This window comes from Coffea arabica, chromosome 8e (assembly GCF_036785885.1).
Source record: "Coffea arabica cultivar ET-39 chromosome 8e, Coffea Arabica ET-39 HiFi, whole genome shotgun sequence".
Classification (NCBI taxonomy): domain Eukaryota; kingdom Viridiplantae; phylum Streptophyta; class Magnoliopsida; order Gentianales; family Rubiaceae; genus Coffea; species Coffea arabica.
Genome location: NC_092324.1, coordinates 50,924,236 through 50,937,172, shown reverse-complemented (window position 1 = coordinate 50,937,172; position 12,937 = coordinate 50,924,236). Strand labels below are relative to the sequence as shown.

The 12,937-nt window shown below is 37.0% G+C and overlaps 2 protein-coding genes across 3 annotated transcripts; both read left to right on the top strand.

Annotated features, from left to right (window-relative positions):
* Window positions 1-735: 735 nt before the first annotated feature.
* Window positions 736-4,047, top strand: LOC113703174 (uncharacterized). Of its 2 annotated transcripts, none has more exons than XM_027224451.2 (7): window positions 736-876; window positions 1,184-1,334; window positions 1,489-1,546; window positions 2,334-2,405; window positions 2,545-2,640; window positions 3,001-3,090; window positions 3,645-4,047. In XM_027224451.2, the coding sequence occupies exons 2-7, from the start codon at window positions 1,186-1,188 to the stop codon at window positions 3,693-3,695; spliced, it is 516 nt and encodes a 171-aa protein (XP_027080252.1). In that variant the 5' UTR covers window positions 736-876; window positions 1,184-1,185; the 3' UTR covers window positions 3,696-4,047. The 2 variants fall into 2 exon arrangements, with proteins under 2 accessions (XP_027080252.1, XP_071916670.1); XM_072060569.1 differs by lacking the exon at window positions 736-876 and adding an exon at window positions 903-1,045.
* Window positions 4,048-6,557: 2,510 nt separating this feature from the next.
* LOC140013021 (AT-hook motif nuclear-localized protein 5-like) lies at window positions 6,558-11,948 on the top strand. The gene is made up of 5 exons (XM_072061943.1): window positions 6,558-7,698; window positions 8,254-8,321; window positions 8,730-8,861; window positions 10,906-11,067; window positions 11,344-11,948. The coding sequence occupies exons 1-5, from the start codon at window positions 7,209-7,211 to the stop codon at window positions 11,572-11,574; spliced, it is 1,083 nt and encodes a 360-aa protein (XP_071918044.1). The 5' UTR covers window positions 6,558-7,208; the 3' UTR covers window positions 11,575-11,948.
* Window positions 11,949-12,937: the final 989 nt, after the last annotated feature.

The window sequence follows — 12,937 nt, the reverse complement described above, 5'->3', positions numbered from 1 at the left end:
TCTACCAAAACTGTTTTTAATCATACATAATTGTTTTTAAGCTATCAAAAACTGGTAAGTTATGGGAACAAACAATTTAGAAATGCTTTGTGTTTAAATGTGTTTTTTTTTTTTTGGGTAAACGCCCGCAATCCCAAATGGACCTATAGGTAACGTGATGTGCATTAATGTTGATAGTGCACTTTCTTCGTTTGATTTCACATTTTCAATCATCATTGAAAATACTTAGTGGTTGAAACCCCTATACGTAATAAGTAGTTACAAGAATTCAATACATAAATGAATATGGTTAATCTTTTTTACAATGTATATATATTAGTGAGTTTAGATATATACTGCACAGTCATAATTTGCATTTGAATTTGAAGTTCTGCACGTATTTCATATATTTATACTTGCAAGTGCATATTCTATTATAACTGGAAAGGTCAAACCAAATGAATATTTATTTCGATTTTTTTCCTTTGAGCAGTATACCAATCAAACTACTTAATCAAGTAATTCAATCCTGATGGAAAACCAAAAGTAAACCCGAAGACAAATCGGACTTTTTATAGATAATAAATAAAGGAAAAATAAAAATAAGAGGAAATTAGCCGTACTGGACCTATTGGCCCCTTAGCAGCCCAAACATGGTTCTAGCGAATGAGCCAGTTGAAATGCCCCATTGGGCACTGCATCCCCATGGATCCACTCTTGCAATCAGCCCAGTGTCGGTCGCCTTCAATCTCATAGTCATAGAGGCCTATTAGAAATTATTTCTTTTGTTTTTTTTTTTCCAGCTGTTTTAAGAAACGATTTTCAACTACTGCATCCTCCCTCTCCAGAAAACTGGTCGTATAATTTCAGGCTCTGGGCTGCATTTTCCATTTGAAGGTAAATCTCTCCCGCTTCTTTTCCGAACACTACGATTTACGTACATGTACACAAGTGAAGAGATAGAGAGAGAGAGAGAGAGAGAGAGAGTCCCAACTCCCGAAGCCCTTATAAAACAAGTATGCTAGTGGACCAAGTGTTTGTGGAAATGTCTATCTGAAGTTGCTCGGTTGTTTTTCTTTTTTCTGATTACTGCTCAGAATAGTTTTAGCTACTACTTTACTTTTCTTGAATTAACTCATTAATCTACGCTTTTACTTTAGAAGGTGTTTTCTAAAGTTGCACTATGGAATTTGATGCATTACAGGGATGAAGTACATGAAGCCCGCGAACTTGTTTCAAGAACTGACAAAGACAAACTCACGGAACAGAAGCCGGTTACTTGGTTTAGATGTCGGTGATAAATATGTGGGTTTAGCTGTTTCTGATGTAAATAACAAAATCGCATCACCTCTCAGGTAATATTTGCCTATCTAGGAGCTTAAGAATTGCGGTCTTCCATGATTATAATGAATGTGTCGGAGGACCCCGAGAACATTTTTAAAGTAATGTAGAGTAGTTTACTATGATTTTACAATGCATGGGATGAACATGGTTGACGTCTGTTTGCAGTGTTCTGCTACGGAAGAAAAGTAACATTGACTTGATGGCCAGTGATTTTGAACTTCTGGTTAGTATTAACTTTTTATTGTTCTTTTTGTTTATTTAACTAACTCATCTGCACTGAGCAAGACAGTGGGTAGAGTTTATTTTTGGATCTTTTGACTTAAAGATGATTATTTTGGATTATTTTTCCAATTGGGTATTGGGTTGTTAGAGTAATTTTATTAAGCTTCTATTGTTAGAGGTGCCTCACTGAATTTAACTGAAGAAACTATTCATCACTATCTTCTTGAATGAAAGCATCCTTAAGCTAGCACCTATGGCAAGTTGCTTTTACTGCTGAGATGCTGCTTTAAACTGTGGATGGAGTGAGTTGTAGTAGTCCTATGATCATTAAAAATAACTTGTATCACTGATGGAAAAGTTGTGCTTTTGACGGTAAATTGTTCAATTAAGATCACAGTCCTAAGATTGGGCATGACTATTTTGTTCCAGATGTTTTAATTTTATGATTTATTGTTTTCAGAGCTGTTTGAATTTGTTGATATGAATATTCTTCGGGGGAATACACCTATTTTACTTTAAGATGTTTCATGGAATAAACATAAAGAACTAATGATATTGCCTTTTTGCCTTCTGCACTTTTGTTTCCTTCTGAATTTTTTGAAGGTACCAATATGAATTGCATACTTTGTGAACCAAAAGATTCAATCCTTCAGTTTCTATCTTTCGCATTTACATGGATTATGATGCCACTCTTGCTTCTAATTGCATAGTGGATTTTTATAACCTGAATATCTAGATTATTTTGATGAAATTTAAATTCATTTCTTATATGCTTTCTCTGTCTGCAGATCTCTCAACTTTCCCTGACAGGCTTTGTAATTGGCTATCCTTTTGATAGACAACAGAGGAACAGCGCAGATGTGTGTTTTCCTCTTATTCTTCTTCTTCTTTTTCTTTCAGTGAACTATATCTTATTCAGTGAAATATAAAGATATGGATTCTCTCTTCACAAGTATAATGGCTCGTCTTCCCCTGATTCATTATTGTTCTCTCCTGCAGGCTGTGCAAGTGAAGCTTTTCATTGATGATCTTTGTAAAACAGGGAAACTTGAAGGTGTAAGGTATACTTTCTGGGATGAGTGTTTTACTTCAAAGGTGGGTGCTTCTAACCGCTGATATTGAAGAAGTAATTTTATGATACTGAATGGCCTTTATCAAGGGAAGCAGTTGATAGCATGAAATGGTTCCTAATCATTAGATGTTTGCAACCTCCTTGTTGGTACTTAAAATTGCAATGCAAATCTTCATTCTGGATATAGTCATGCTTAGATTGTATTACCAGATTGAAGGAATCTATCAGATCTGGAATTGCCAAAACTGTGAAATGTGTTTCATCTTGATATTACTGATTTGATAGTCTTCTTTCTTCTTTTGTAGATAGTTAGCCTCATCTTTTCTAGCCCTTTCATCTAATGGTGGCATTAGCAAATAATAATGTGAATGGTTTCTTTGCAGAATGTGGAATTTCTGTTGAAGCCACTGAATTTGCACCCTGTTCATTATAAGACAATAATGGACAAATTTGCTGCTGTTGGAATCCTACAGGTCACAATAATCTTCCCATTGTACTGAAGTTTTGATTATATAAATTGTAGAGTATGACTGAGTTTGGTAGATTAGCCTGTGTAAGAGGTAAGAAGCAATTTCTGGTCAGATAACTCTGCAGTGTTACCATTTTGATTATTGTGCCAAGGAAGCCTAGGTCTAGAGGCTAAGGTTGAGGCCTTAGGAATCAGAGTCCTGAGTTCAAATTCCTGTTCGCACTCCCTGCTTCTTAAATTCCACTCCTCCCCTGCGTTAAAGGAAAAAAGGAAAAAAAAAAATACCTTGATCATTGCAGTGTATTTTGTTACCAAGTCTTTTCGTCTTCATGGGAACCTTGCTGAGCTACCAGTTTGATAATTGCAGTGTATTTTAGTTTTATTGTGATATCCTTTAATTGGGTAAAATTAGGAGCATTTCAGATGTTGAATGTTCATATCTAAACCATAATGGTCTTATTTCCCATTAGCTTTAAGTTATACTTGATTTGTTTGCGATTGAATTAGATGTTTCATTGTTTCATTTTGGGATCTAATTTAAGTGCTTATCTTTGACAGGGATACTTGGATTTCGTGAATAGAAGTCACACTTCAGAATCGACCAAGTAGGATTTTCTTAAGAGTAGCACTGATTCTTTCGGTGGGAACGCATCATCACGCATCTTTTGCAGTAGGCCTTCTGCAACTTGGTCAAGTGTATGTAGCGTAGTACTGAAGAACGGGGCTATCATGTTATTACAGTCTGAATGCTGAGTTTATGAGAAATATCTAGTGCTTCCAATTTGCCGGTGGAGATGGAAGATGCCTCCATATTCGATCTTTTTGCATGGCTTCCTAGCGGAGGATACATGAAATATGGTCATTATTGCTGGTCTAATCCAGAACTATAATGGACTGCGCTCAAATTAGGACCAGAATTGTAATGGAGTGCTCAAATTGGGACCCTTTTAACTTGGCAAAATAGTGAAATTCTTGATGTAGAAAAACTTTCAAGCTTCAACAAATTTACGTAGATCGGTGTCTAATCAGTGCTAGGGGGTTTAATTGGGCCAAAGGAAATTCGAGGGAGTAGATCTCGCTTCTAAACCAAAGAAATGCACTACTGTTATAGTACATGTTTTAAATTTTAAGCAAGCATAGATGCCTGAACGCTCGACTAAGATGACCATGTGTCATTTTGTGTTCGGTACGGGCACCACCGTGACTGGGCCTGGATGGGGATGCTACTGCTCGTACACTACAATAAAGACAGTCTATTAGCCACATCTTTTGAAAGCAGCGGTCAACAGTCAACGGTCAACTGTGCTGCCCATATCCCATCATTTATGATAGTGCGGAGGACAAAATGTCTTCGTGTTACATAAATGTTACACTTGACACTCGACTCTGATTAATGGCCTTACAGATTTTGTCAATTCTTTTAAAAATTTCACATTAGGATTGTAGGATTACTGACCCGTTGGGGTGAGCACCGGTCGGGTACCCCGTTCCATTCATCATTTGACTGATCCGACCCGCACCTTATGGGTCAGTCATTTTCTGACCCTTATCCGTTCTGCATATCAGCGGGTACTCGATTATAGAGTACTCGCTGAGATAGGGTCGGGTCAGCGGATACTCGTCCAGTCCCATTTATCATTTAATTTTTTTTAAAAGATTATTTATACTAATTTAATTTTATATTTTACACATTCATCTAAGATTTAATAATTTTTTTTCTCAAAAAAGGTTTCCCACTAACAAACAAGCATGTGAAGAGAATATAAGATAAAGGCAAAAAATTAAAAGAATTCAAAATTAATAAAAGTTTGAAATAAGTAACACAATTTTTAATATATATGTTCTACATTAATTAAATTTTTTTCTATAAAATATAAGATCATGACTTCTACAAATGAATTTTGTAAATAAACTATAGTCTCTCATATTTGTAATGCAATTTGTTCAATAAAATTACTTATTTAGTTCTAAATTATTATTTTATAGTGTGTGTATAAAAATAAAAATAAAAAATATATATGCGGGGCGGATCGGGTACCCGCATGTTTTTTATTATGTGATCCTAACCCGCCCCGTATCTTAGCGGGTATCCGACTTTCTTTTGACCCGATCAAATAATAAAAATCGAATATCCTAATTTTCGAATCAGATCGGATCGAATATGACGGATTTTCGAATTAGCGGATAATTTTGCTCACCCTTACTGACCCGAACTATTCTCATATTGTGCTCAGCAAAATATGAACTAAATTTGACAGAAGAAATGAGCTAGTCTATATCTATAATACAAAATGAGTACTAAAATTGGGGAAAAAAATGAGTACTTGACGCAATTTTGAATTGGGAAAATGAATCTTCCCGGTACAATTTCCAAAATGTTGAACTTCTTGCATGCTTGGCAGAGGGATGGATAACGGCTGTTCTTTCCTTCGGCTACCTACTTTTACAGCCATATTTTATTTAATCAAAAGAGTTTTGACTTCTTTTGCATAACGAATTTGACTAGGATCATAATTACTCGTTAGCAAATACTGTAAATTTTTTATTCTTTTGTCAATTAAGCGAAATAAATGTATAGTTCAACCGCAATACCATAGAGAGCTCCTCCAACAAGTACAAGAAGAAAAAGCATGACCCCTTTCTTCAGTCAAATCATGGCTGTTCTTAATCTCCATTTCAAGACATGCTTATTACTACTAGTATTCATCGAATTCTGAGAAATCTTCTTGATCTAAACTTGAGCGAGTGTTTGTATTTGATTTTACAACTGTTTATGAGATGGGGAATTGAACTGATCATACCATGCATATTTTCTTTTTGGTTTGAAGTGAACTACTGCCAAAATTTCTTGCCATCATCAAATGTTTCAGCCTGTTTGTTTTTTTCTTTTCTTTTCAAACTTCTTTTGACTCAACTCTGAACTCTCTCTTCTCTCTCTCTCTCACGAGTGACTCACAAGAAGCGTCCTTCTCTCTCATTAGTCATACTCTGGTCTCTTGTCAATGAATGCTCCATCCCAAGTCCAAAAAGCAGCGCGAAGCAATCCCACAAAAAGTTCTCATTGAATTCATCAGAAGGAGAAGGCAGTACAGAGATTCAAATAAAGAGCAAGAAAAGGATACCCTGTCCCAAGAAATTTGATGTACCAGTAGTAGTATTCTGATATGGACAAGTTGGTAGTCCTTAGGTGCACCCAACTGTCCTCCAACAAGCCTCCACCCCTCAAAGACCTCAAGTCAGAGAAACACCGTCACTGATCACTAAATCGCCCCCTGAAACCCTTTCCATAAATTATTATTTTAAAAGTTAAACCATACAATTTTTGAATTTTCTTTTTTTTTTTAATTAGAAAGAAAGTTAAAAGTTAAACCCTTTCCATAAATTATTATTTTAAAAGTTAAACCATACAATTTTTGAATTTTCTTTTTTTTTTTAATTAGAAAGAAAGCTAGCCTTCTCTTACTTTAATTCAAAAGTTCAGAGTATTTTCTATTTCATTTCACTTTTGTCTTTACCCTCCCTCCCTCTTTCCCAAAACTCATGCTGCCCCTCTCTCTCTCTCTCTGTGTCTCTCTCTTTCTCTCATTTCCTCTCCCCCATTTCAAATCTAGGGTTTCTTTTTCTTTTTCCTTTAGTTCTTTATCTATCTGAGTACCCTCTCAAGAACTATCGATTTTGAGCTATCATTTGTGGGGGTCTGTGAAACCATGGGTTTTCAGCATTCTTCTTAATTTAGCTCTGGTTTCCGTGATCTTTAACTAAAGAATTTTGTTTAAGTTTCAATCTTTTTCAGTTTTGCTGCATCTTTTACTCTTTTTTGGTGAGTGTGAACTTGAAGATTTCTCTTTCCAAAATTGTCTGCTTTTTTCCCATGATTTCTCCAAAACCCATGTTAAACCCTTGTTCTGATTTTCCTCTAATTTATTAATTTTTTGAAGTTATGGTATATCTTTTCTCTGTTAAGATTTTGGTTTTGTAGTCAGATTTCTGTAGGGGGGGTCGGTTTTAGATTTGGGCTAGGTTTGTTCAAAGAGTGGATTTTTGTTTTGCAAGTGTGGATTTTATTGCAAAGTAGGTTAAAAAAGGAGTCCTTTTTGGGGTTAAATTTCGTTGAGTAAATGCATGGATGGAAGAGAAGGAATGGCTTCATATTACCTCAATAGAGGTGGTGGGGTTGGTGGGTCTAATTCAGGGTCTGGTGTAGGAGTTGGTGTTGTTGGGGGCGGTGGGGGTGGGGGCTCAATGACCCCAACAGGGGTGCCCGCACCTCCTGGTTATAAGACCCTTACAAACCCTAACATTTCAGTGCAGTCAAATGTAGGGGGTGGTGGTGCTCCTATGGGCTCCGCATTCCAAATAGAGAACCCTTCACCCAGTTATGCTCATGGCATTACTATGTCCATGGCTTCTACTGTTACACCTGTTGAAACTGTGAAGAAGAAGAGAGGGAGGCCTAGAAAGTATGGCCCTGATGGGGCTGGGGCTAATATGGCTTTAGGATTGTCTCCCCTCTCTTCTACGCCATCCCCGGGATCAATCACGCCTGGGGGCTCCAAAAAAAGTCGGGGGCGGCCGCCTGGTAGTGGATGGAAACAGCGATTGGCTCCACTTGGTAAGTTTTTGTTTTCTTGATTAATTCGTGTTGTATTTATATGCATTGTTTTATTTTAGCCTATATGAGACTTAAGACTATTATTAGTTGGTTAATTGAGTACTGTACTTCAAAATAGGATCTTCAGGTTGCTCTTGCTTTATTTCTGAAACTGCTTTTCTACTGGGGATTTTTGCGTGAGTCCTAGGTGGGAAGTTTAGTTTTTGTTCTCCGATTTTTAATCAAAGTATGAGTCTTTTATGGAGTTTTCCCTATTCAAATTCTTACAATGTCTTTGATAAATGCGTATATGTCTGCTTTGTAGTTTGACTTTAGTGAAACTAAAATTACATTGATGGAATATTCTGCTACTTAGTTCGGTAGTAGATGCAACTGAAATTGTAGTTTTCATGGTCAAAATTGAACTTAAGATCCTATAGATCAGCCTCTTGCATTGCTTTTCTAGTAATTGTATGTTCCGATTAAGAGACATTGATAAATTATTGTGATTTTATAGTATGGCACCCTTTTCTTGAGCTCATAGTTTTTGTTTTTATTTTTTATTTTTGGTGGCAGGTGATTGGATGAATAGTACTGCTGGACTAGCTTTCACACCGCATGTCATTCATGTTGGAGTTGGAGAGGTATTGAATATGCATTGGTTCGCTCCAATATGCATTATATGTTGCCTATCCTGATCTAGAGTGTTTCTAGATCAAAGTGATTAAAAGGAAGAGGATGGTGCCTGCATGAATATGAGCTAGTTATAGAGATCTATATATTTTGTTTTATTCCATTTTTTTGGGTGTGGAAATCTAATTGAGCTGAATGTTGTCTTGTATATCTATAAAATTCTTGTTTAAGCATGCAACTCTTACTGATAGAACATGCTTCACTACAATTGTTGTGATGCAATCTTGTTGTCAAAGCCACAAATCGTGGACCATTCATGCTAAGTGGATGGATTATTGGTGTTGATAAAAATTTCTTTAGTATATGTCTTTAATTTGAGTTGCATGCTTCAGTAACAACTGTGGGTAATGTGACTGCAGGATATTGCTGCAAAGATATTATCATTTGCACAACAGAGGCCAAGGGCTTTGTGCATTTTGTCAGCTAATGGTTCGGTATCTGCTGTAACACTCCGGCAGCCAACAACCTCTGGTGGCACTGTAACATATGAGGTCAAACTCAGGCTTTTTTAGTGCCTTATACTCAAATTTAGAAGCATTTTTGTACCTTATCTTTATAAGTTGTAAAAGTTTTTGCCCATGGGCTAGTGATCTTTGACAGAGATGTTCAACTTTCGAATTATACAGGCAATATACAACATACACATGAAGATTTTGGTGAAGTCTGCTGTGATGGTTTATGATTTATCATCATATTTGTTGGCATGCATTTGAATTTTTTGCCTTTCTTATTTTAAAAATGGTCTACATTGAAATGAACCCTTTTCGTAGTTTTAATAAAATATTTTATCATTTGCACTATAATATGTTTGCCATGCTATTAACATGGAATCTTGTTGTTCCCCATCCTAAGTTGTTTCATTCAAATACAGCAGTTTCTGTGGAAAGATTGACGTTTTGGGGGTGGACCATCTTTACTTCAGAAGGATTGTGGGAATTGAGTTCATTTAGATGCCAAGTATTTAACTTTTTTGATTCTACATGCTCAATCTGATCCCAGTTCGTCTAGCCTCAATGCTCTATCGCGGGGATAGAATCTTTATCTTATTTGTGTTTTCTTCTCGAGGTCTTTTGACCTTATTTTTCATCCAGTAGATGCTGTCAGCTGCATGATTAAATGGAGAAGAGTGAACCCTTTTTATGTTGAGCTGGCTTAATTTTATTTTTCATCTGTTAGATGCTGTCAGCTACATAAATAAATGGAGTAGAATGAATCCTTTTTCTGTTGCTGCTTCTTTTTTCAATGTATTTTACGTTAGATGTAGAACTACATGCCTTTTGTTTCAGACCCTGGGATAAAAACCAGTGATGGCTATTGAGATTCTTTCTAGAAGCACCTTCCAATGTTAATTTCGTAGTACTGTTACTCAATGGCAATAGCTACAAAAAAACAATGCACATTCATTCTGTCAAGTGTCCTCAAGCTTGAGCTTGTTTTGCAAAACAAATTTCATATGTATTGCCTTTTATCTGTTGACTATCTTCTTGTAGGGTCTGAAAGATTTTTTTCACATAATTTTGGTGGTGGAAAGGGGCTTACAATTCATTTGGTGTTTGTGGGGTGAGGGAAGTGGAAAGCAAGAAAGGTTTTTTTATGATTTATACCCTGATATAAGTTTGCATTTTTTAGAAGTCGAAAGGATTCGGGTCCTACAAAATGTCAGTCCTACCTTGAACATGGGCTTTTTGTGGTACTTATCTAGGTAGTAACCAAACAGCTTGCCCATGAGTTTTTTTTTTCTATGCCAAGCAGGTATAAAGAACTTGGTGGTCACTTGTGAATACAAGGATGTAGCTTTTTATTGTCTCAAGTTTTTGTTTGGTCAAACTTTTTGGCAATTCCAGAATAGTTAATTAGTAAATGTTGTTTTCTATTGGATAGCTTTTATATCTAAGCTGAATAGATTGTGTAAAGCTATTTGTGTGGAATATATCCTGTATGTGCACACTCTGGGTCCGTGTTTTTCTATCATGCTGCATCAAGTTGTATGCTCTCTACACAGAGTTAAGATGTCCTACATAAACAGTTGGCTTTAGAGGACTTGGTTACTAACAGTTGGCTTTAGTGGACTTGATTACTACCAGACACCGGATTTTATGCTTGATTTGTTTCAGATGTTGCGTAATGTTTTGTTGGTTGGTGTGTTGTTTTCTGTTACCCTTAATATGTGCCTTATTGTTTGCATTTTCCTTGTGTACAAATGCTTATTTACCCCCCAAAAGAAATCATGTTGTTCCATGGACTTGCTTAAAATTCTATGCATATCAAGTTGTGTAATTTTGTGCTTTGTCTTATGCGTAGAACTTTGTTTGGATGACGTAATTATAATGCTCCCTGCCTTGTTTTTTTGGGGACAATGTCAAGTTTTCTAGGTTATGGCCGTGCTAGCAGGTCTATAATTGTTTTTTAATGGTTAAAGTGTCAGTTGTCATATAATTTTATAAATCTTTGCTGTTGGCAACAGTGATGATTTTTCTTCTCTGAGAATATGTGTCTGTTGCAAACCAATGACATCTATTTTATTTAATTTTTCAGGGCCGTTTTGAGATATTATGCTTGTCCGGTTCCTATTTGCTTGCTGAAAGTGGTGGCCCTCGTAATAGGACTGGTGGTCTTAGCATATCTGTATGTAGTCCTGATGGGCATGTCATTGGCGGTGCAATAGGGGGTAGGCTTATAGCCTCAAGCCCAGCTCAGGTACTTTCTCGGCTTAGTACCTTCTTTTTGGCAGCTTCTGTTACCTAAATTTTATGTTGATGGGGATCTTGTTTGCAAGTCGAGTGGGTGGGTACTGTTATGAATCTGGAGGCATCAACGTGTGTTTCCTACCTTTTCTCCTCGTGTTTTGGCTGCCCCGTGGAGGTTGAGGAAGGATGATATCATGGGGGGAGATAAAGAGTGTTTTAATCACTTGGTGTTTGTTTTCGAGGTTATGAACATTGTCATTTAAGTTGGTTTTTGGATGTTGTATAGGTCGTGGTCTGCAGTTTTGTATATGGTGGTACCAAGGGAAAGAGCAAATCAGAAGCTAGTGATAAAGATGACAAGAGCATTGTACCTAAGTCTGAAGACAAGTCATCAGCACTGGGTAGTGGTGCTCCTGGTCAGGATCCTACAGGAAACTCTGGAGCAGGTGGTTGGCCTCCTGTTTCCCGGCCAGACTTGAGGAATCCCCAGACAGAGATTGACCTGACGCGCGGATGATACAATTGCTGCAATCAACACATGGCAATTTTTGTATATATGTGTTGTTGTAAATGAAACGGGGAGAGAGAGAGGGACTCATTTGACTTATGGTGCGACCACCAGTAGGCAATGATGGTTTGTGCTAACATAGCCTCTTGTAACAAAGCTTGCCCCCCTTCTTAGTGTTTTTTTAGTAGTGAATAGGTGGTCATGGTTGACGCTGGTAGAGCGCATATTATGGCTACTTGTAGCGGTGGTTAAATATGGTCTTCGGCATAAAACTTTGGGAGCTCTCTCAACAAATTGATTGGAGTACCAATTTGGGTCTACATTACTGTTGTAATTGGATTTCTTGAGATGCAGAACTCAAATCAAATTGCGGGTTAACTGAATTTTTTTGGGCTAAGAAGTATCCTCTCATGAGCTTTTTGGCTTCAGTTTTCTGTTTTCCATTTTTCGGCCTTGCATGCTGCATTGTTCTTGTTTTGAAGATGGGAAGAACGGAACAAATCAGTTCGAAGATATTTTTCTTTCAAATGGAACGTTGTACGGGACTAGGTGCTGCTGCCAATATTTTGATGGAAACACAGGTGATGCAGGTATTTTGCGAATTGACCAAATTACCCTTCCAATGCACGCTATATAAAATTTCACAAAAAAAAAAAAAACAAGATGGAAGTAAAGAAAAAAACAAAAAAAAAAATGCGGCTTTTTGGAGCTCCCTTCCTTCCAAACTATCGGTAAGACATATGCTGTTTAAAGTGGTCACACAGAGGGCAAAAGACAATCCTCCGTGTTTTGGCAACAGCAATGTAATTGAACTTCATTTTCATGTCGGCATGCTACATAGTGGGCAACTAAGTATCAGGGTTCATTGTGCTTTGATTTGATTGGTTCTAGCTTGGACCAACGGTTTTGGCCATTTTCAACAACGTGTAACTTTGGTTGCATACGGCGTAATTTTGTTTGCACAACGTGTAACTTTAGTACAAAATTTTGTGAGTTCCACACACGGTGTGAAAATCGATGCACAACTTGTGATCTGGATCACACAATTTGTTGAGGCCAAATCATGGCCATTAACAGCTCAGGAGCGGTCATCAGTTCTCGAGTACCTTGGAAATCTTGTCAACTGATGACCGCTCCTGCCTCGTTTCCATCAGTTCTCGAGTACCTTGGAAATCTTGTCAACGAATCTTCGAGAATCCAGACATGGTAGCTGCCAAATTAACATCTTAGTAGTGTGGACGCCCAAAGGGACAAGTGACAACACACTCTTTTAATTCCAAAGCATCTCATGTAAACGCCCAAGGACCCATAGAAAAGAGTTATAGAAAGAAAGGGTGCACAATGTTGTAAAGATTTATGGAAAAGCATCTTA

Excerpts from the sequence above, each read along its gene's own strand:
- LOC140013021 (XM_072061943.1), top strand. The coding sequence starts at position 7,209 with ATGGATGGAAGAGAAGGAATGGCTTCATATTACCTCAATAGAGGTGGT. Across the intron at positions 8,322-8,729 it reads TTCATGTTGGAGTTGGAGAG|GATATTGCTGCAAAGATATT; the intron begins GTATTGAATATG and ends ATGTGACTGCAG. Across the intron at positions 8,862-10,905 it reads GTGGCACTGTAACATATGAG|GGCCGTTTTGAGATATTATG; the intron begins GTCAAACTCAGG and ends TTAATTTTTCAG.
- LOC113703174 (XM_027224451.2), top strand. The coding sequence starts at position 1,186 with ATGAAGTACATGAAGCCCGCGAACTTGTTTCAAGAACTGACAAAGACA. Across the intron at positions 1,335-1,488 it reads AAAATCGCATCACCTCTCAG|TGTTCTGCTACGGAAGAAAA; the intron begins GTAATATTTGCC and ends GTCTGTTTGCAG. Across the intron at positions 1,547-2,333 it reads CCAGTGATTTTGAACTTCTG|ATCTCTCAACTTTCCCTGAC; the intron begins GTTAGTATTAAC and ends CTCTGTCTGCAG.